Source organism: Geotrypetes seraphini, chromosome 4 (genome assembly GCF_902459505.1).
Source record: "Geotrypetes seraphini chromosome 4, aGeoSer1.1, whole genome shotgun sequence".
Lineage (NCBI taxonomy): Eukaryota > Metazoa > Chordata > Amphibia > Gymnophiona > Dermophiidae > Geotrypetes > Geotrypetes seraphini.
This window is the reverse complement of record NC_047087.1, coordinates 236278986-236299175: the sequence shown is the minus strand read 5'-3', so window position 1 is coordinate 236299175 and position 20190 is coordinate 236278986. Positions and strand designations below refer to the sequence as shown.

Genomic DNA, 20190 nt, shown 5'->3' with positions numbered 1-20190 from the left:
TAGCATTGCTCTTGCACTCTAGCCTTATGTGCGTGTATAAGTCTATATGTGCAGGGTGTGTGTGTGTGTGTGTGTGTGCGTGCACCTGCATGGGTGGTATATTTTATTTCGAAACATTTTATAATAGCTACTTTTTTTTTTGTTAACGTCATATCATTTTGTTTCAGTTGACATTTGGTCAGTTGGGTGCATCTTGGGAGAAATGATCAAAGGTGGCGTGTTATTTCCTGGGTCAGATCGTATCCTTCCCCTTGACCTATGACACACATTTCAGTATCGAATTATATAGCCAATTCTAGTCTTACAGTTTATATCCCAATAGCATTTATTATTTGGTGCTTTCAAATGGCAAGGTTAAAGCGCCAGATTTATTAATTTTTTTATTTAGTGATTACTTGCTATGTGCACAAGCCTTTGACATTTACCTCTTCTATGAAACTGCGCTAGTGGTTTGTAGCGCGGGGAGCTGCGCTGAATGGCCCGCGCTGCTTCCGAAGCTCATAGGAACTCAATGAGCGTCGGGAGCAGCGTGGCCCATTCAGCGTGGCTCTCTGCGCTGAAAACCGCTAGTGCGGCTTCGTAGAAGAGGGGGTTAAATTAATTTTACCTACAAGGAGGAGGATTTTATAATAGGGCACTTAGGCAATGAAGGCACATAGGTGTTTCTGCCTGTTTTTATAAAGATAAAAATAATTCCCAATATACACACCATTGATATACCTACCACCTGTGTCACATTCATTACAGAAATATGGACCATCAGAGATTATATTCCCTCTTCTTCAAGTGGGGCAAATTCACCCTTTAGTGTCATTAGTCCATTGTATTCTAACTTTTTTTTGCTTTTCCCAGTTATTCACAATAAATCTTCACTGCATTCTTGAAAAAGAATTTTATGCAGAAGAAGTTTACTTAGCTTTTTCCATTTCTCGCGTATATTATGCAGACATGAATTTGCATTTTATCTCAGGCTGTATCGAGGCCTATCGCATTGGCTGCTAAGGGGGGTAGGCACTGAGACAGCCTGAGGCAAAATGTGAACTCATGTCTGCATTATATACGAGCCAAATGGAAAAAGCTAAGTAAACTTCTTCTGCATAAAATTCTTTTTAAAGAATGCAGTGAAGATATTTTGTGAACAACTGGGAAAAGCAAAATAAAACAAACATAAAAAGTTAGAATACAATGGACTAGTGGTAATAAAGGGTGAATTTGCCCCACTTGAAGAGGAGGGAATATCACATCTGATGATCCATATTTCTGTAATGAATGTGGCATAAGTGGTATGTCAGTGGAGTGTGCATAAATGGGGCTCCTTTTACAAAGGCGTACAAGTGGTTGTAGCGCGCGCGCTAGCCGCTACTGCCTCCTTTTAAGCAGGCGGTAATTTTTCGGCTAGCGTGCGCACTATCTTGTGCGTGCGCTAAAAATGCTAGCGCACCTTAGTAAAAAGAGCCCTTAATATCTCTATAATTAATGTTGGATAATAGTGTGCCGGTTGAGGTCTTTTATGAGGATTCATGATGCTCAAACCCCAATGACACGAGTCAGATAAATATCACAATATTCACATGTCATCAAAAGTAATCCAAATATCCCTTATACCTAAACTCCTCTGGGGAGGAAGAGGGGAGAAGAACCTTCAGATGGGAGCAAGAACCATCTTATTAATTCAAACCCATCCCTTAAACTACCATACTTCTAATCAGTCCAAAATTGTATATAGATCTATGGGGTAAGACCAAAAAAAAATAAATAAAAAAGTAACCCCCTAGAGAGGTTTTGCTGTTTTCTCAGCAACTACAGTGGTACCTCGGTTTACGAGTGCACCGGTTTGCGAGTGTTTTGCAAGACGAGCAAAACATTTGCAAAATTGGCGCCTCGGAAACCGAGCATGCCTCGATTTGCGAGCGGCGTCCCCCGTGGTCTGGCATCCTCCCCCTGCTATCCGGCACCCTCCCCCCGTGATCCGGCACCCCCCCCCCCGCCGCGATTGGACACCCCCCCCCGCCCCTCCGCCACTTCTTACCGTCATCTGGGCCTGGGTACCGGCACCGGCATGTCCTGTGCGTTGGTGCCGGTGCCCGAAGATCAGCCTCCTCTTCTTGCTGGGCCTTGAGCATCTGCGCTTGGAATTTCAACATGAAATTTTTACATCATTATTTGTAATTGCTTTCTAGAGTTATGTGCCAAGTGGAATGAGATGATTTTAAACATTGAAGTTACATTTTTTTTTAGAGTAACCATCCAGCAATTTGTGTTTTCAAAAATGGCTGCACTGTAAAATTGCCATTTTTTTATTATTTAAAGTAGGGGGGGTACCAGCTTGCAGTTAATTATGTCACAGTAAATTGAACTTTTGTTTGGGGAGCAATGTTGGAGGCTTATCACCAAACTCAAGGAAGTGCTGCAGAGTATCTAGAGCAGCCTGCCCCAGAGACCGATAAACAAATCTGTTAAAAACCTCCCAAAGTGATGGCAGGCCTGTGTTAAAGCTGGAGGTGAACACTTCAAACATTCACATTTCTGAAACATTGTTAATTGTATCGTTTGAATGGCATTTTATTGGGTTTTATCGTGAACATTTTTAACATGTAAAAATCGCTAGGTAGTAATGCAAAAATGTCAGTGACATCAATATATCTTAAGATAATTAAATATCATTTAATAGTAATATGTAAGTATGATGACTAACTACATAAAAGTTTTTGTTGAAATTCAAAGTGGTTGCTGCGGAAATGACAAAAAAATTTGAGATATTTTTTATTTTCATGCCTTACCCTGTATGTGCTTGAAATTTCAAATACCTCAAAAATGCCCAAAACATTCCCACAAAGATAGAAGAGACGACTGTACTTATTTTTAAAAAATCATAGTCAAAGCAGCCAATGCTGGCTTAAAAGTCCACTGATGTCCTTCAGATTCTTTTCTCATTGGTGTGTGGTGTGGTAAATATTTTAATATTTGGATTGCTTCTGATGTGGATAAATTTTGTATATGTTTGTGCCAGTAGGGATCTGTGCATAGGAGTGTATTTAAAAAAAAAATATTCACAAGTATCTTCCTTCCCCTCTTCTCCCCACAACTCAATCTTAGCTCTCAGCCTATTCATATACCTTTATAAAAGCAGGCACTGTATTTTCCAAGCACCTATTTTTGTGTGAATATGTTCGGGCATTGCTTGCCAGTCTTCTGTGGTCATGACCTCAATTCATATGTTCACATGGCCACAGAGCATGACTCCTGGGTGGTGTAGACTGTCCTGTAGCGTGCCTACCCAGATTGTGACCCTAGATGTGGGTTTCATGACCCTCTATTGGGAAACCTGTGTGAGGGCAATCTTGCAAATGCCAACTTGAGCATGTAAAATGTTCAGCACACTGAAGCCACTTACACATTTACTCCCTAAACATAGCAATTTTTGAGCACTTGCCCATTTTTCTATATATTGATAAACATATTGAAAAACTTGTTATCCTTCATCTAAGTCAGTGCTTCTGAAGTCAATCCTAGGGGCAAAACCAGCCAATCGGGTTTTCAGGCTTTCCAAAATAAATATACAATAGAGTCTTGCTTACCAAGTGGGCAGAACTGGCAAATCTCTCTCCTGAGTCAATGATATTTTGTTGCAGATACACAACAGAAAGTGTTCTTGTGTTTTTATCTTTTGACCAGCAGAGGTGATACAGGAGGACTTGTTCTTCTACAAAGCACTTGCCATAGAATGTATGTTGAAAGAGTAGACCTAAAAAGTAGAGCTGTATCGAATAGCATATTGTACTATTTGACCAAATACGAATAATGGCATTGAGCTTCAGCATAACAAATAATAAAAAGATAAGAATTCCCATACTGAGACACACTGAAGGTCCTTCAAGCCCAGCATCCTGTTTCCAATAGTGGCCAACCCAGGTCCCAAGTACCTAGCTAGATCTCAAGTAGTAAAACAGAATTTATGCTGCTTATCCCAGGAATAAACAGTGGATTTCCTCAAGCCATCTCAATAATAGACTTATCTTTTAGGAACCTATACAAACCTTTTTTAAACCCTGCTAAGTTAACTGATTTCACCACATTCTCCGGCAACAAGTTCCAGAGTTTAATTACACTTTGTGTGAAGAAATATTTTCTCCGGTTTGTTTTAAATCTACTGCTTAGTAGCTTCATCGCATTACCCCTAGTCCTAGTATTTTTGGATAGAGTAAACAAGCGATTTGCATCTACCCTTTCCACTCCATTCAGTATTTTATAGATCTCTATCATATCACCCCAAGACATCTTTTCTCTAAGCTGAAGAGCCTTAGCTACTTCAGCCTTTCCTCAAAGGGAAATCATCTCATCCGTTTTATCATTTTCATCACCCTTCTCTGTACCTTTTCTTATTCCGCTATATCTTTTTTTGAGATACGGTGAACAGAATTGCATACAGTATTTGAGGTGTAGTTGTACCAGAGAGCGATACAATGGCCAGGGCTGTGGAGTCAGTAGATAAATCCTTTGACTCTGACCCCCTCAGTTTCTGGTACAAATGACTCCGACTCCAGTACCCAAAATTGTCTCCGACTCCGACTCTACAGCCCTGACAAGGGTATTATAATATTTTCATTTTTGTTTTCCATTCCTTTCCTGACAATTCCTAACATTCTATTTGCTTTCTTAGCTGCCACCATACATTGAACCGAGGATGTCAACATATCCTCAATAATGACACCTAGATCATTTTCCTGGACAGTGACTCCTAATGTGGAACCTTGCAGCACATAGCTATAGTTCAGGTTCCTCTTTCCCACATTCATCACTTTGCACTTGCTCACATTAAACATCATCTGCCATTTTGACCCCCATCTCACAAGTTCCTCTTCCAATTTTTCATAATCCTCTTGCAATTTAACAACTTTAAACAACTTTGTGTCAGCAGCAAATTTAACTATCTCATTAGTTATTTCCATCTCTAGATCATTAATAAATATGTTAAAAATCATCATTCCCAGCACAAATCCCTGGGGAACCCCACTATTTACCCTTCTCCATTGAGAATATTGACCATTTAAACCTGCTCTTTGCTTTCTGTCTTTCAACCAGTTCTTAATCCATAATATGACATTATTTCCTATCCCTTGACTTTCTAATTTCCTCAGAAGTCTTTCATGAGGTACTTTGTCAAATGTGTTTTGAAAATCCAAATACACAATATCAACTGGTTCACCTTTACCCACATGTTCATTCATCCCCTAAAAGAAATGCAGTAGATTGGTGAGGCAAGATTTCCCTTGACTAAACCCATGTTGGGTTTCTCTCATTCATGTTTATGTATATGGTCTGTCATTTTGTTCTTTATAATAGTCTCAGACTCGCTGGTCTATAACTTCCCAGATCACCTCTGGAACCGGAAGCAACATGAAATCAGATATCAAGTGTTTATTTCTGTAGGATTTAGAACAGTAGAGCCTCGGATTATTTGTATTTGAATTCAAATCACTATTTGACTGAATATGAATAATATATTTGAGTCCCTATTCAGGGATGAATCGAATCAAATATGAATATTGAATCTGTCTATCAGCTTGCCCTAGGCAAGGCTATTTTTTTCTCTACCATGATGATATGTGGTTTATTTGTTTTAGGGTTTGGTTTTGTTTTTTTTTGCTTTTCTTGTAGGAATCATTTCCTTTTCAGCAGGTTGTGGTCCTAGGTAATTGTTCTTTCCTTAATGCCTACCATTGTGTTTTGCATGAGACACTTTGTATTGTATGCAGTTATCTAGAAAGGGTGCATGCTGGAAGATGTACTTTTTGAGGAGCTCTCTCATATACAGATTTTTGTTTTATTTTATAGATGATAGGGGAGAGAGGGTGGTTAATTATTCTTTGTATGGCCAAGACCTAAAGCACTATATATCCCCAAAAGGATCAGATATTGGAGCATTAACTAAACCTCCCTGATACACATCCTTGGTCATAAGGAAAAGGCTCACAATTCAGACATGTTCTTAGCCAGAAAGATTGACAAGTAATTCTAATAATCCAGGTTCATTTTATAAATAAAACAATCATCATATAAAAGTATACAAAAAATCCAGTTTTGTCTTTTAATATTATTGGTAATGAATAATAATAATAACAGTTTATATACCACAGGACCGTGAAGTTCTATGCGGTTTACAATAATTAAAAGATGGTACAACTTGAGTGGAATAAATAGAGTTAAGAGCTAGTGATTAGCAGGTATAGATTAACAGTTATTTTGGAGTAAGAATTGTACAGGTCAGCTGCCTAAATACCCTTTACTTCTCATCTTCATTCCAGGTCATTGCTTTGTTGTGAATGTCTTTGCTTTTATAAAGGTTAAATGTATATATTCCCTAAAAATGTGTGATAATTAATCTAAAGCAAAGCTATAAGGTACTGATGTTTACCCATAGCTAATTAGTGCTTAGTTTTTCTAGATCTATAGTTATGATTGTGTGATCACTTATATAGGCAAATTATCTAGCTTTATGGGAGAATTTACTAAAATGATTGCAAATATGTTAATGATAGTATTTTATATGGTGCTTGCTGTGTACATAGGTTTGCCTAAAATGACTACGTCCCCTGAGCAGTTGACAGTGTAAATTTAAGCACAGATAATTTATGATTTACACAAGGTTCCACAGAGTAGATAAGGGAATTGAATTGTCTTGCAAATGTGCAATGTTTTTTTCAACTTGCTATTGTGTTATCAATCTTGGGCATAGTATTGGAATTGAGCTACCATACAATTGAATAATAAACTGCTTTGACAGTAACCAGAGAAAGGAAGTATTTCAAATACCTTCCCACGTCCCCTTTACTTCTCATCTTCATCCTGTAAAACAACAAATCATTGGATTTGGTGCTTTTTCTGAAGTGTTTTCCTTAGCTGCTTTTCCTTAGATATTGATCAGTGGAATAAAGTCATCGAGCAACTTGGTACACCATGTTCAGAGTTCATGAAAAAACTGCAGCCTACAGTTAGAACCTATGTGGAGAACAGACCCAAATATGCTGGCTATAGTTTTGAGAAACTTTTCCCAGATGTGCTTTTCCCAGCTGATTCAGAACACAACAAGTTAAAGGGTAAGATTTTGTCAACTTATAAATATTTTACCTATAGCTTATCAGGTACATTTCATTAATTGTAAAATGGTTTATTATTTTGATAGTGGATGTAGACTATGATCCAAGTTTTACTATGTGACACTGTGTTGAGATTTGACAAGTATGTCATCAGTTTTGTTGTAGGGTTGACCAAATGGCCTTCCAAAATAACCAGAGGGGAATCAGTTGAACTCTTAGTATCCACCATAGACAAGACGAGATTCAACACAGAGCCATGTTTCGGCACTCTCACCTGCATCAGGAGTTGTAATCTCTACATGTAAACTAAAAATAAAAATGAAAAAACATAACTTAATAATCACAGCATAAAAAAACAAATACAGCATGTGGACATGAAGATCCAAGATTGCATCGCTATAGGAGAGTGTATTTAGCAGGGGCTCTCATTTCCCGTATTTGTTGAAGCCTTATCGGTCCCTCCTTGTCCTGGTAAAATTGGACTTGGGAAAGTTAAAGAGTTTCCCCCAGCCTCTTTTTCTACTCCAGCGACGAGGCAAACAACTTTACAGAGAGTTTAAGCTTCTGCTGCTTCGGATCGCACCCCCTCCATCCAAGCCTGCCATGGAAACTTTGGACAGCAGCGTGGCCGGGGCTTCTCTAAGCCCTGTTGAACGAAGGGCTCTGCCTCAACCAAGGAGGTGTGAAGAGGCAGAGCAAAGTGAAATTAGAGCTGCTCAGATTTCAAAGTAGCTCCCTGAAGCTATTGGATGTGTTTTGCCTTCTGAAAATTCTTTGAGTCAGGATGAGGACCGAAGCTGACCCTGCCACCCGTCATGCTCCATTCTCACCCCCCTGCTGCCGCCGTAACAGGAATGGGCCAGGCGCATGCAGTGATTGCACGCAGCCTGCCCACAAGCCTTCCCCCCGACGTCAATTCTGTCATCGGAGAGAAGGTTCCGGCTCAGGGTCTCCTTCAGCAGTGGGGCAGGGAGGAAGCAGCTGTGTCTTCAGCAAGGGAAACAGGCAGGGATAAATCCCAAGCAGCGGCCAGCCACATACCCCCAACAGGCAGCCCGTGTATCCCCTGGGGTTCGCATACCGCAGGTTGAGAAATACTGAGTTAGATGATGTAAAAACAGGTATAAGTGTCAAAAAAGGTATCCAAAGTGACTAGAAAACCACTGCAGATACAAAGTAAAGACCCCACATACTCCTCCAGTGTTCACTGAACCCCTCACACTCCCACAAAGATCAGAATAAAAAAGTACATATCTGTCTCCAGAACATCAGCGCCTGGTATAGGAAAGCCTAGTAGAGCTGCACGCAAGTGTCTTAAATAGCCTGGGGGATGGACTAGTGAACCATAGAGAGGAGGATCCAGGACCATAAGCCACTCTAACCACTACATTTATGGTGGAATATGTGCGCCCACCAACTCCCCCCTCCATTAAAAAACACCCTACTCTACTGCATAGAGGTGCCACCTGCAGCCAATAAAGGCTATTGGGGTTCTAGACAGGTGGGTATAGTGATTTTTGGGGGGTGTTTTAGGGGGCCAACCATAACCTATGAGGGAGTTCTGGTGAGATGTTTATCTGGCACCATTTTGAGAAGTTCATAGCAGTACCCTGTAAGATGCCCCACTTCTCTATTGCCATGTTTGGGTGGCCAGTCCAGTACAAGATTCCCCCCCCCCCTTTTTTTTTTGTCTAAATTGTTTTTTTCTGGGCGTTTGAGAATTGGACAAACTTTTGGTCAAAAATGTGGTATAAAGATGGACGTCCTGGCGGTCTGGATGAACAATAGCCTGTACATTCAGATAGACGATTTAAAAATATATATATATTCTAGACTTATTTTTTGAAAGTGGGCAATTTTCCACTGCTGAATTTGTGCATCTAGCACCATACGCCCAAATCGGACTTAGACGTTTGTTTTGATTATGCCCCTCCTTGGGTCTAATATGAATATACTTGATATATAGTTTATAGGTTATAGTTTGTCAGTCATTCTTACAGTGTAAGATTTTCAATACAAGTTGTTATTCTAGCTTGACACACACTAGGAATATAATACCAATATACATATTATACAATTTACATTTTTGTAATCCATCGGTCATGGTCAGTGGAGTTAGGTGAAGAGGCATATTTTAACTGCTTTCTTAAAGTTAAGGAGGCCTTCAAGGGATCTGATCTGCAGGGGCAATCAATTCCACTGGCTCAGTGTGAAGTGGGAGTAAGCATGCCAGTAGTAAGGCATGGGCAGGGGGGTGTTTCGAGATGAATTTCATCCTGTGAGTGGAGGGACCTGGTCAGCACTTACGGAGGGAACTTGGCTGTTATGTATCTGAAAACATTTGACTCGCTATCAGCCTTCATCAAACAACTACACTGGTTATCCATTCCATAACGAATAAAATTTAAAACTTCATGCATCATATACCAGATAATACATGGAAACTCAGCAGCTCCACTCAACTCTTCTCAAAGGCATGGTCTTCTCCCATAGATCCTTTAACAGGATACTACTAAACCTTCCTTCAGCAAAGAATCTCCAATATAAGCAAATTTTTCACTCCATGCTTACCTTCCTAGGGGTGAAAACGACCAGAACCCAACTACACCACATTCTGGAAAAAAACTGAAAACATACCTCTTTGACACCTGAATATCTCAGATCTTCCCTTGCCCAAATGTTCCCCCCATCTCTTCTCCTCCTCTCTCCCTGCCTCTCTCCGCTTCCTCTCACTTCTCTTTGTAAGTCACCTTGAACCTGCTTAGGTATGTGCGACGCAGAAATAGAAGATTAGATTAGATGTATCATGGCCCCATGTCTTGCAAGGATTTGAATGCTAGCATCAGGCCCTTGAAGACACAGCGTTTTGCCATGGGCAGCCAGAGTCACAGGCACGGAGGTTTTTTAGAAGTTTGATCACTGCGTTTTGTACATGTTAAACATAGAATATGACAGCAGAAAAGGGCTGTAGCCCATCAAGTCTGCCCACGCTAATGACCCACTCCCAGACTTCACCCGGCTAGAGATCCCACATACATATCCCATTTCTTTTTAAAATCGAGCACGCTGCTGGCGTTAATCACCTGCAATGGCAGTTCATTCCAATGATCGACTACCCTTTCGGTGAAGAAATACTTCCTGACGTCGCCATGAAATTGCCCGCCTTTGATTTTCAGCGGATGACCTCTTGTAGTTGAAGGTCCTTTAAGAAAGAAGATATTGTCTTCCACCTCGATGCGGCCCGTGATATATTTAAAAGTCTCAATCATGTCTCCCCTCTCTCTACGTTCCTCGAGCGAGTATAGCTGCAGTTTATTTAGTCTTTCCTCATATGGGAGGTTCTTGAGTCCTGAGACCATCCTGGTGGTCATTCGCTGAACTGATTCGATTCTCCGCACATCTTTTTGATAATGTGGTCTCCAGAATTGAACACAATATTCAAGATGAGGTCTCACCATGGATCTGTACAGGGGCATTATGACTTCGAGCCTCCGGCTGACGAAACCTCTACGGATGCATCCCACCATTTGTCTAGCCTTGGATGCAGCTTTCTCCACCTGCTTGGCAGTTTTCATGTCTTCACTAATGATTACTCCCAAATCACGCTCTGCCCTAGTCCTAGCTAAGGTCTCCTAGAGTGTAAGTTCTGCACGGGTTTCTGCTGCCAAGGTGCATGACCTTACATTTTTTGGCATTGAAGCCTAGCTGCCAAGTCGAGGACCAATGTTCCAATAAGAGCAGGTCCTGTTCCATACTGTTGGGCAAGGTGCTGTTATCTACTATATTGCATAGTTTGGCGGCGGCGGCGAATAGTGTTATTTTATCTTGAAGCCCTTGAGTCAGGTCTCTTATGTATATGTTGAAAAGGATCGGTCCCAAGACCGATCCCTGTGGCACTCCACTGGTCACCTCCGATGTATTGGAAGGGGTACCGTTAACCACTACCCTCTGGATTCTACCGCTTAACCAGTCATTGACCCATGTCGTCAATGTCACTCCCAATCCCATTGAAGTCATCTTGCTCAACAATCTGCGGTGCGGGACGCTATAAAAAGCTTTGCTGAAGTCCAAGTGCACGACGTCCAGAGACTTCCCCATATCCAGTTTCCTTGTAACCCAATCAAAGAAGCTGATCAGATTGGATTGACAGGACCTTCCCTTTGTGAATCCATGCTGGTGGGGATCCTGTAGATTCTCCTCGGTCAGGATCGTATCTAATTCGTGTTTAATAAGTCTTTCCATGAGTTTGCTCACTATGGAGGTGAGACTCACCGGTCTGTAATTTGCAGCCTCCGTTCTGCAACCTTTTTTGTGCAATGGAATGACGTTAGCTGTTTTCCAGTCCATGGGGACTTTTCCGGTACTTAGGGAAAGACTGAACAGCACAGATAGCAGTTCCACCAGGACATCACACAACTCCCTAAGAATCCTGGGGTGTAGATTGTCCGGTCCCATGGCTTTGTTCACCTTGAGTTTTGATAGTTTGCCATGGACGCTGCTGGGTGTAAACTTGAAATTTTGAAACGGGTCTTCCGAGGTTTGCCTTCCTGCAGATGTGGACCGGTCCCCGGTGCCTCACAGGTAAAGACTGAGCAAAAGTAGTAGTTTGGCTTTATCAGAATCCATTTCTGCATATGTCCCGTCTGTTTTCCTGAGGCGTACTATCCCATCTGTGTTTCGTTTCCTGTCGCTAATGTATCTGAAGAAGGATTTATCCCCTTTTTTAATGTTTTTCGCTAGATGTTTTTCTGTTTGAATCTTGGCCTCTCTGACTGCTGCTTTGACTGCTTTAGACCTGGTCAGATAGTCTTCTTTTGCCACCCTGTTTCCTTGTATGCTTGTATGCTTGTATGTATGCTTGTAGGAAAAGCTTTTTTTCTTTTCCTTAACAAGATCCGAGATCTCTGCAGAGAACCACTGGGGCTTATTCTTCCTCCGTCGTTTGCTTACTGTTTTTGTATAGCGGTTTGTTGCCTCATGCAAGGTGCATTTCAGGATTGACCACATAGCCTCTACATTATTGGTTTCAGCTTGGTTTTGTAGTGCCTGATGGACGAAGTCTCCCATGCGTTTAAAGTCAGTGCCCCGAAAGTCGAGGACCTTTGTTGCTGTGTTTGATCTAGTGAAGCCTATCTTGATGTTGAACCATACCATGTTGTGGTCGCTGGAGGCTAGCGTATCGCCTACTGAAACTTCTGAAACGCTTTCTCCGTTGGTGAGTATCAGGTCCAATGTCGCCTGATCTCTAGTGGGCTCCAGCACCATTTGTTTGAGTCACGCCCCTTTTATGGAGGTTAAAAGCCTTCTGCTGCCACTGGTAGTAGCGGAAAGTGTCTTCCAATCAGCATCGGGCGTATTGAAGTCCCCTAGCAGTACCGTGTCCCCGCGTAAAGTGATGTTCTCAATGTCTTTGATTAGTTCCATATCCCTGTCTTCCTGCTGTTTTGGGGGCCTGTATACCACACCCAGATACAAGCATTTTTTGTTTCCTCTGGCCAGGTTCACCCAGAGTGATTCCCCGGTGTAGTTGACATCTGTGATTCTGGTGACTTTGATGTTATCTCTAGTGTATAGTGCTACCCCACCCCCTATTCTTCCCTCTCTGTCCCGATGAAGTAAGTTGTATCCTGGTATAGCCATGTCCCACCCATGTGAGTCTGTGAACCAAGTCTCAGATATCGCTATTACATCGAGGTCGGCGTTCGTTATCTCTGTCTCTAATTCAATATTTTATTGCCTAAGCTGTGTGCATTAACATACATAGCCCTCCATACTTTATGTTTGCTAAGACCCTGTGTAGAATTTCCCGCCTGAGTTTGAGTGGCTTTTATATGATTGTTTTTACTATGTGAACTTACCTCAGTCTCAGAAATGTTGGAGATGATATACGTTTTTTGCCGTTACTGTCGAATAGCGCATTGCAGTAATCCATGCGGGAGAGTACTAAGGCATAGAGTAGTTGGATGAAGTCAGATTCTGAAAAGTAGATATGGTGAAACAATGTTTTGTGGAAACTTTGAAGATTCCAAGTGATTCGATTCCACCGATAACAAGAGCTCAGTATTTAGTGAACTCTAAAAACGTTGAAATAAGTTTAACATCTTTCCTGGAATCCTCTTTGGAAATAGTTACACAGAGAGCAACTATGGTAGTAACTTTTGCTTTGGAGCATGACCACAATAATATTTTGAAACTTTCTTTCAGATTTCTTGATGCTTTGTTTTTTGACTCAAAAATTGGAGTGTTTCCTGATTTAGTCTTTCGTTCTAGGGTTTTAGCCCTGGGTACTGAATTTGTTTTATGTTCTCTTGTGCTTTGTTTTGTAAATTTTGAGGGTAATCATTTTTCAAATTTTGATTCTAAACAATTGGATAATTTTCTTAAGATTAGACAGGATGTTAATGTAATTGTATAAGAACCTTATTGCTACAAGGGATGGCTTGGGGTAGGGGTAGGGTTGATTCTGAATATCTCAAAGTTTTAAAACATTTCTTTTGTTAATTTGATAAATCTTGGATTCATTACTCCACTTATGGATGATATAATAATTTTCTGGGTTTTTTCCTTTTCTTTTCTCAATTTTGGGATTGTTATTATTTCCATGTTTCTGTATATCTCTATGGATTGGTGATATGTTAAATTCAAAATGCAATTAAAAAACAAATATATGAAAATATAATACAAAAACACAGTAAGTAAAATATAAAGTTGTATGTAAATATTAATCATAAGACTCAAATTAACTATTAAAAAGAAAACACATTTAAAATTCAAAAATTAAAAGGCTTGCCTCTATTAAATGCAAAAACTCATAATTCAACTTTCCATACTTTGGGTTGATAACATCATATTACAAAAACAATACCCAAATTACAATATTCATTTTGTGTTTAAAAAAAAGACATATGGCAAACAAAACTCCCCCCCAAAAACTTTAATATTAATGAACAAAAAACAAACTAATCTTATGAGTTTATCCACAATTTATACCAAGGACTAAGGGCTCCTTTTACTAAGGTGCGCTAGCGTTTTTAGCGCACGCAGCAGATTAGCGCTACATAGCTAGAACTAACACCGGCTCATTGCTGGCATTAGCGTCTAGTGCGCGCTATTCCTTGCATTAATGCCCTAACGCAGCTTAGTAAAAGGAGCTATAAGCGTTGAAGAATAAATAGTATAAACCATTATGGTTCGGTATTGCACCAGCATCTATAAAATAATCATATGACAACGGATGTACCTTAGCTCAACCAGAAACACAGTGCAAATGAGTTTGAAGGGCACTTGGAATTCATACTAGATTTCATAGTTTTTTGTTTACATGTAGAGATTATGAGTGCCAAAACATGGCTCCATATTGAGTTGAGTCTCTTCAATGGTGGATGCTAAGAGCTCTTTACATTGGTTATTTAATAAAATCTCCAATTGATTCCCCTGAGGTTATTTTGGAAGGTCTTTTTATTTGCTTTGCTTTTTATAGGGGTTTGTTTCTTTCCTTTCCTTTTCTTTTGTTATCTGTATTATACCACAGATCTGTTATGACCAATTATATAAAATATACCTGCTCAATATGGACTTGGAGCAAACTTTTTTTGAAAAAAAAAAAAATCAAGGTTGATAATCTTTCTTATTGCTTCTCTACACGTCTGATTTCCTTTTAGCCATCTTGTGAGCCTGTCCAAAATTAGAATGTTCCTATACTGTTCATTGATGAACCTTTAACTTATTCCTTTATCATATTTGGTGCTTATGGTGTGAAATCTCCACTTGATCAACATAATCCAAATTACTCAAATGCCTACCATTAATAGTGTTAAAATTTATACAGTGGTACCTTGGATTACGAGCATAATCCGTTCCAGGAGCATGCTCGCAATCCAAAATGCTTGTTTATCAAAGCGAGTTTCCCCATAGAAAATAATGGAAACTCGCTTTGATACGTTCCCCCCCCTATAACCATCATCGCTCCCCCCCGCTCGCAAAGGCCCCCTCACTTCAACTGGCACCCCTGCCCGAACAACTTAAACTTGCCCCCCCCCCCTGTCTAGCACAGTCACAGATCGTGTGCCTAGAAGATCTTCCAGCTTCCGCTTCTGCCTGCCTGCCTTGAGCATGCATCTGCGCATGCTCAAGGACTTCTAATTCTCCCTCTTGCCGAGATTCTCGGCGAGAGGGAGAATTAGATGTCCTTGAGCATGCTCAAGGCAGGCAGAAACAGAAGCCGGAAGATCTTCTAGGCACATGATCTGTGCCTGCACTAGACGGGGGGGGGGGGTAAGTTTAAGTTGTTCAGGGGGGGCCGGTTGGAGCGAGGGGGCCTTTGTGAGCGGGGGGGGAGAGATGCCGGTTATCGGGGGAGGGGAGGTACTCGCAAATCGAGTCAACACTCGGTTTGTGAGTCAAAAGTTTGCTGAGTGTTTTGCTCGTCTTGCAAAACACTCGCAAACCGAGGTTTGACTGTACTTAGTTGTTGGAAAGACTCTTCACAACTTTCTTACAATACCTGGTGGAATACTGTATGCATAAATGCCAAGTTAGGAAAAGTCGCAGCTGAAAGGATAGATGCACTGGCAAATTTCAACAAGACTTGGGGCTCCTTTTACTAAGGTGCGCTAGCGTTTTTAGTGCATGCACAAGATTAGCGCTCTAGCTGAAAAATTACCACCTGCTTAAAAGGAAACGGTAGCGGCTAGCGTGCGGGACATTTTAGCGCACGCTAAAACTGCTAGCACGCCTATGTAAAAGGAGCCCTTGGTCTCCAATATTTGAATACTGTAAACCATCTTAAGCTCACCTTTGTTACATTTAATATAACCTATGACTCACTATTTTTTTCTAGACATATACTTGAATACCACTTTGATATTGGTATGTTTAATATTGATCTGCTTATACAATAATATCATGATTCTATGACAGTGCCTTTTCCAAACCGTTGTATTTGTTATAAATTTTTTTTTTCAAAATGTTTCATTACAATTTTAACTTAAAAAAGGATGTTCCTATAGTGTGAGTTTTTATATTATTTTATAAGAAAACAATTCCCTTTCATGGAAAGGATTGTTGCTCATTCTGTCAACATAACACATTACATTACATTAGTGATTTCTATTCCACCGTTACCTTGCGGTTCAAGGCGGATTACACAAGAATTGTCATGATGCTGCGAAATACATTTGGTGGATTACCTTTGTTCTTTGGTATCTCGTTCATCATTGTCTCTATAAAACAGGAGAGAGCTAATGAAACTGGACACTTTCTTATTTTATATAAATCTAGTAGAAATATATGTAAACAAAAGTAAAATTTGGTTATATTTTATATTTATATCCTACCACCTATACCTTCTATAATCACAGTTAAACTTATAATTAAATCCAATAATTAAATCCAATAATTGAATGTTGTGAAAATCTCAGACCCTAAACCCGTGACTGGTGTTATCACCAAACTGGGGTTCATTTAGGGGACCATCATAGTTTTTCACTGTCCCCGCAACCATCCACCAAAATGGTTGCGGGGCAGTGAAAAACTATGATGGTCCCCTAAATGAACCCCAGTTTGGTGATAACACCAGTCACGGGTTTAGGGTCTGAGATTTTCACAACATTCAATTATTGGATTTAATTATTGGATTTAATTATAAGTTTAATTGTGATTATAGAAGGTATCGTTTAAACACATTATCACAGGATATTTTATATACTTCTCTCCATATTAAAGTATCCTACCACCTAGATATGCTCAAGGTGGATTACAGATAAAAACAAAATACATAGAAAACACATAAAGCAGACATCTATTTCAGACAATACACAATCTCTAAAGCAGTAGTTCTCAACCCTGTCCTGGGGACCCCCCAGCCAGTTGGGTTTTCAAGATATCCCTAATGAATATGCATGAGAGAGATTTGCATACCTATCACTTCCATTATATGCAAATCTTTCTCATGCATATTCATTAGAGATATCTTGAAAACCCGACTGGCTGGGGGGTCCCCAGGACAAGGTTGAGAACCATTGCTCTAAGGGCTCCTTTTACTAAGGTGCGCTAATGTTTTTAGTGCACGCACAAGATTAGCACGCGCGCTAGCTGAAAAATTAACGCCTGCTTAAAAGGAGGTGGTAGCGGCTAGCGCACGCTATTCTGTGCGTTAAAGCCCTAACGCACCTTTGTAAAAGGAGCCCTAAATAAAACCTTTATTAAAAAGCCACGTCTTACAGTGTTTCTCAAAACGTAGCTAGAAGTCACACAAGACATAGCTTTCTAGGAGTAGAGTTCAATAAATCCAGACTAATATATGAAAAGACTGTTTTCCACATGCCTACCCATTTAATCATGTTGGGTGATGAAACAAACAAACAAAAGAGCATCCCATATAGAATGAAAATTATAAATAACAATGCTGCTTCCAAATGTATTCAGTTATTTCCTGCTCAGAACTGTGGATGTAGCGGGCTATAAAATTTTAAAATAAATAAATCCCATCGTGAGTTTGCTGAAGTGCAATTGTGTAAGCTCTACTGCCTCTTGTGACAGCATTATTATTATTTATAATCATGCTCTTATAAGCTACAGAAATGTAATAATGGCATATATTATTGACCTTTTGAAGTCTCTCTATTGTCACATAATTTTTGCATGTTCAGATTTCTGCTATTTATGGTATAAGCTTGTTTCTGTTCAAAATATGGCAGGATTTGAAGATGCAATTTACAGGAATACAAAGCAAGCAATTTAAAAAATACATTTGCAGTCTATTAAGTCACTATTACTGTTTACACTAGTTTCTAAAATATGGGAATAATATGTTTTTCTAACTACCCCCTTTTTTTTTCTTACGAAGCTTTATTAGGCTTTTTTATCGCTGGCCATGGTAGTATTAGCTCCGACTATCATAAAAAGGGTACAAGGTGACGGAACTAGATATACCGCTTTTTCTGTTTGGTTTGCACCAGTGTTTCTCAACTCAGTCTTTGAGTACCCCCTTGCCAGTCAGGTTTTCAGGATATTCACAATGAATATGCATGAAAGAAATTTGCATATAATAGAGGCAGTGTATGCAAATCAAGTTTAGGCATATTCATTGTAGATATCCTGAAAACCTGACCTGCAAGGGAATACTCCAGGACCGAGTTGAGAAACACAGATTTACACAATCAAAACGGTTTATATGAGGCAGTGATGTGTTAAGTGACTTGCCCAGAGTCTCAAGCAGTGGCAGAGAGCATCAAACTCGTAACCTCAGGATGCTCCGGCCACTCTAACCACTCTCTAACGACTAGGCCATTTTTATTGTAACTTTTTTATTTTTATTTTTTTTAATTCTTTATTCATTTTTAAAACTTTCAATAAGTGCAGTATAAGATAAAATCATTTTACAGTTTAACATCACTTAATATTCTACCAAAGTCTAATTCACATCAAATATCCTTCCCTCCCACATACCCAACAATTGTCCTTAAAACTTAAGAAACATAAAGTATCCCCCCAACTTAGATGTGTATGTTCATTGGGAAAAACCAATACTCATTCTTTACAATATTTTGTTAATTGCTCCCAAACATCCTTAAATTTCTTAAAATGTCCCTGCTGTATGGCTATTACCCGTTCCATTTTAAAGATGTGGCATAAAGAATTCCACCAAAAATTATAATTCAGCCGATCCCAATTTTTCACAATATTCTGTATGGCAACCCCTGTCATAATGAGTAAAAGTTTATTATTATTAGAAGATATTTGGCTCTTAACATGTACCAAATAGCACAGTGTCATTTTACAACTTGCCATATTCCAGGACAACACTGAGCTCTGTCTTCTTGTACTCTAGTCCTTGGAGCCTATTGGGAGTTATGCATCTGTACAATGGTTTCCCTAATAAGCTCTGGAAAGCAGACATGGATGTGGCATCTTCAGGCCAGGGGCAAGTTTTCCAAGATAATTTAAATTTTTTCTCCTTTTAGGGCATACTGCATTTGGATGGCCTTTTAACTATCCAGCTTTGTGTATCTGAATTAAAATGCATCATTCAATGAAGGTTAATGGTATTTGGGTTTTAGGATTTTTTTAAATTTCAGATTTAGCTCTAACCCAAAAATTGCATGCGACTGCCATCTTGGGGCAAAAGGGATATTTCTTTATTAATGGACTATGGTTGGCAAAAGGATGCTTGGGGTGCCAGTGAGATGTTTTTATCCTATTGATCATCACATTAATAGTCAGATGTGGACAGTTATGAAAAAAGTAGTTCTCTGATGAGGGTGAATGCCTTTCCCAATAAATTATCTATTTAACTAAGAGTATTTCCTTTGCTACAGCCAGCCAAGCAAGAGATTTGTTATCCAAGATGCTAGTGATTGATGCCTCAAAGAGAATCTCTGTGGATGATGCCCTCTTACACCCATATATCAATGTCTGGTATGATCCCTTGGAAGCAGAAGCAGTACGTTTTCCCCCTTTTTTAATGTGTGGTGTTGTTAATGTTTGTATAGTGTACACGCTGTAATAGACACATGATTACCCTGTAGGCTGTTAAATTCTGTTACAACAGAACTAAATACAACCTGTCAGTGCAGGAGAGGGTGTCGCGGGCAGAAGGAGCTCTGAAGCGATGCCCAGTTTCTAGAGTGATGCCCATCACAGGTGCAGGAGAGGATTTTCAGCAGGGAGGTAGCACGCTACCAAGGAAGGTCCACTGACATTGGACTTCTGGTATCTGACTTGAGCATTATGCTCATGGATCAGACCCCAAGGATCTCCAGGGTCGCCTACTTTATACTCTTTGATCAGAGGGCTTATCTTTGGAGATGAGATGTTCTCTCCACCCCCTGTTCTGACCTTTTAACCTTCCTCAGGTGGCAGTTCTAGGAACCTCGGCTGCTTACTGGAGGCATTCAGAGTGTTCTGGGTCTTTGGTGGCTGAAGGGTCATCGTGCCCTTAGTGCAGGCTCTGGACAAGTGGGTTATGAGTCAATATTATTCTAAGTTGCATCAGTCAAGTGAGCCTCTGCTTCAGGAATATTCTTTGAATTCTGCAGGAGGTTTACAAAGCGCTGTGTAAAATGTATATGCAGGAGCTTAACCTTACACAGTG

General features: G+C 40.0%; 1 protein-coding gene across 4 annotated transcripts in view; it reads left to right on the top strand.

The window, feature by feature from the left end:
- Positions 1-20190, top strand: part of MAPK8 (mitogen-activated protein kinase 8) — an 84613-nt gene that overhangs the window by 47031 nt on the left and 17392 nt on the right. For 3 of the 4 annotated variants that reach the window (XM_033942082.1, XM_033942084.1, XM_033942086.1), the window contains 3 exons: positions 168-239; positions 6915-7097; positions 19415-19539. In XM_033942082.1, the coding sequence (XP_033797973.1) occupies positions 168-239; positions 6915-7097; positions 19415-19539 (380 nt within the window). The remainder of the gene's footprint in view (positions 1-167; positions 240-6914; positions 7098-19414; positions 19540-20190) is intronic. The other variant, XM_033942085.1, reaches the window with a different exon arrangement.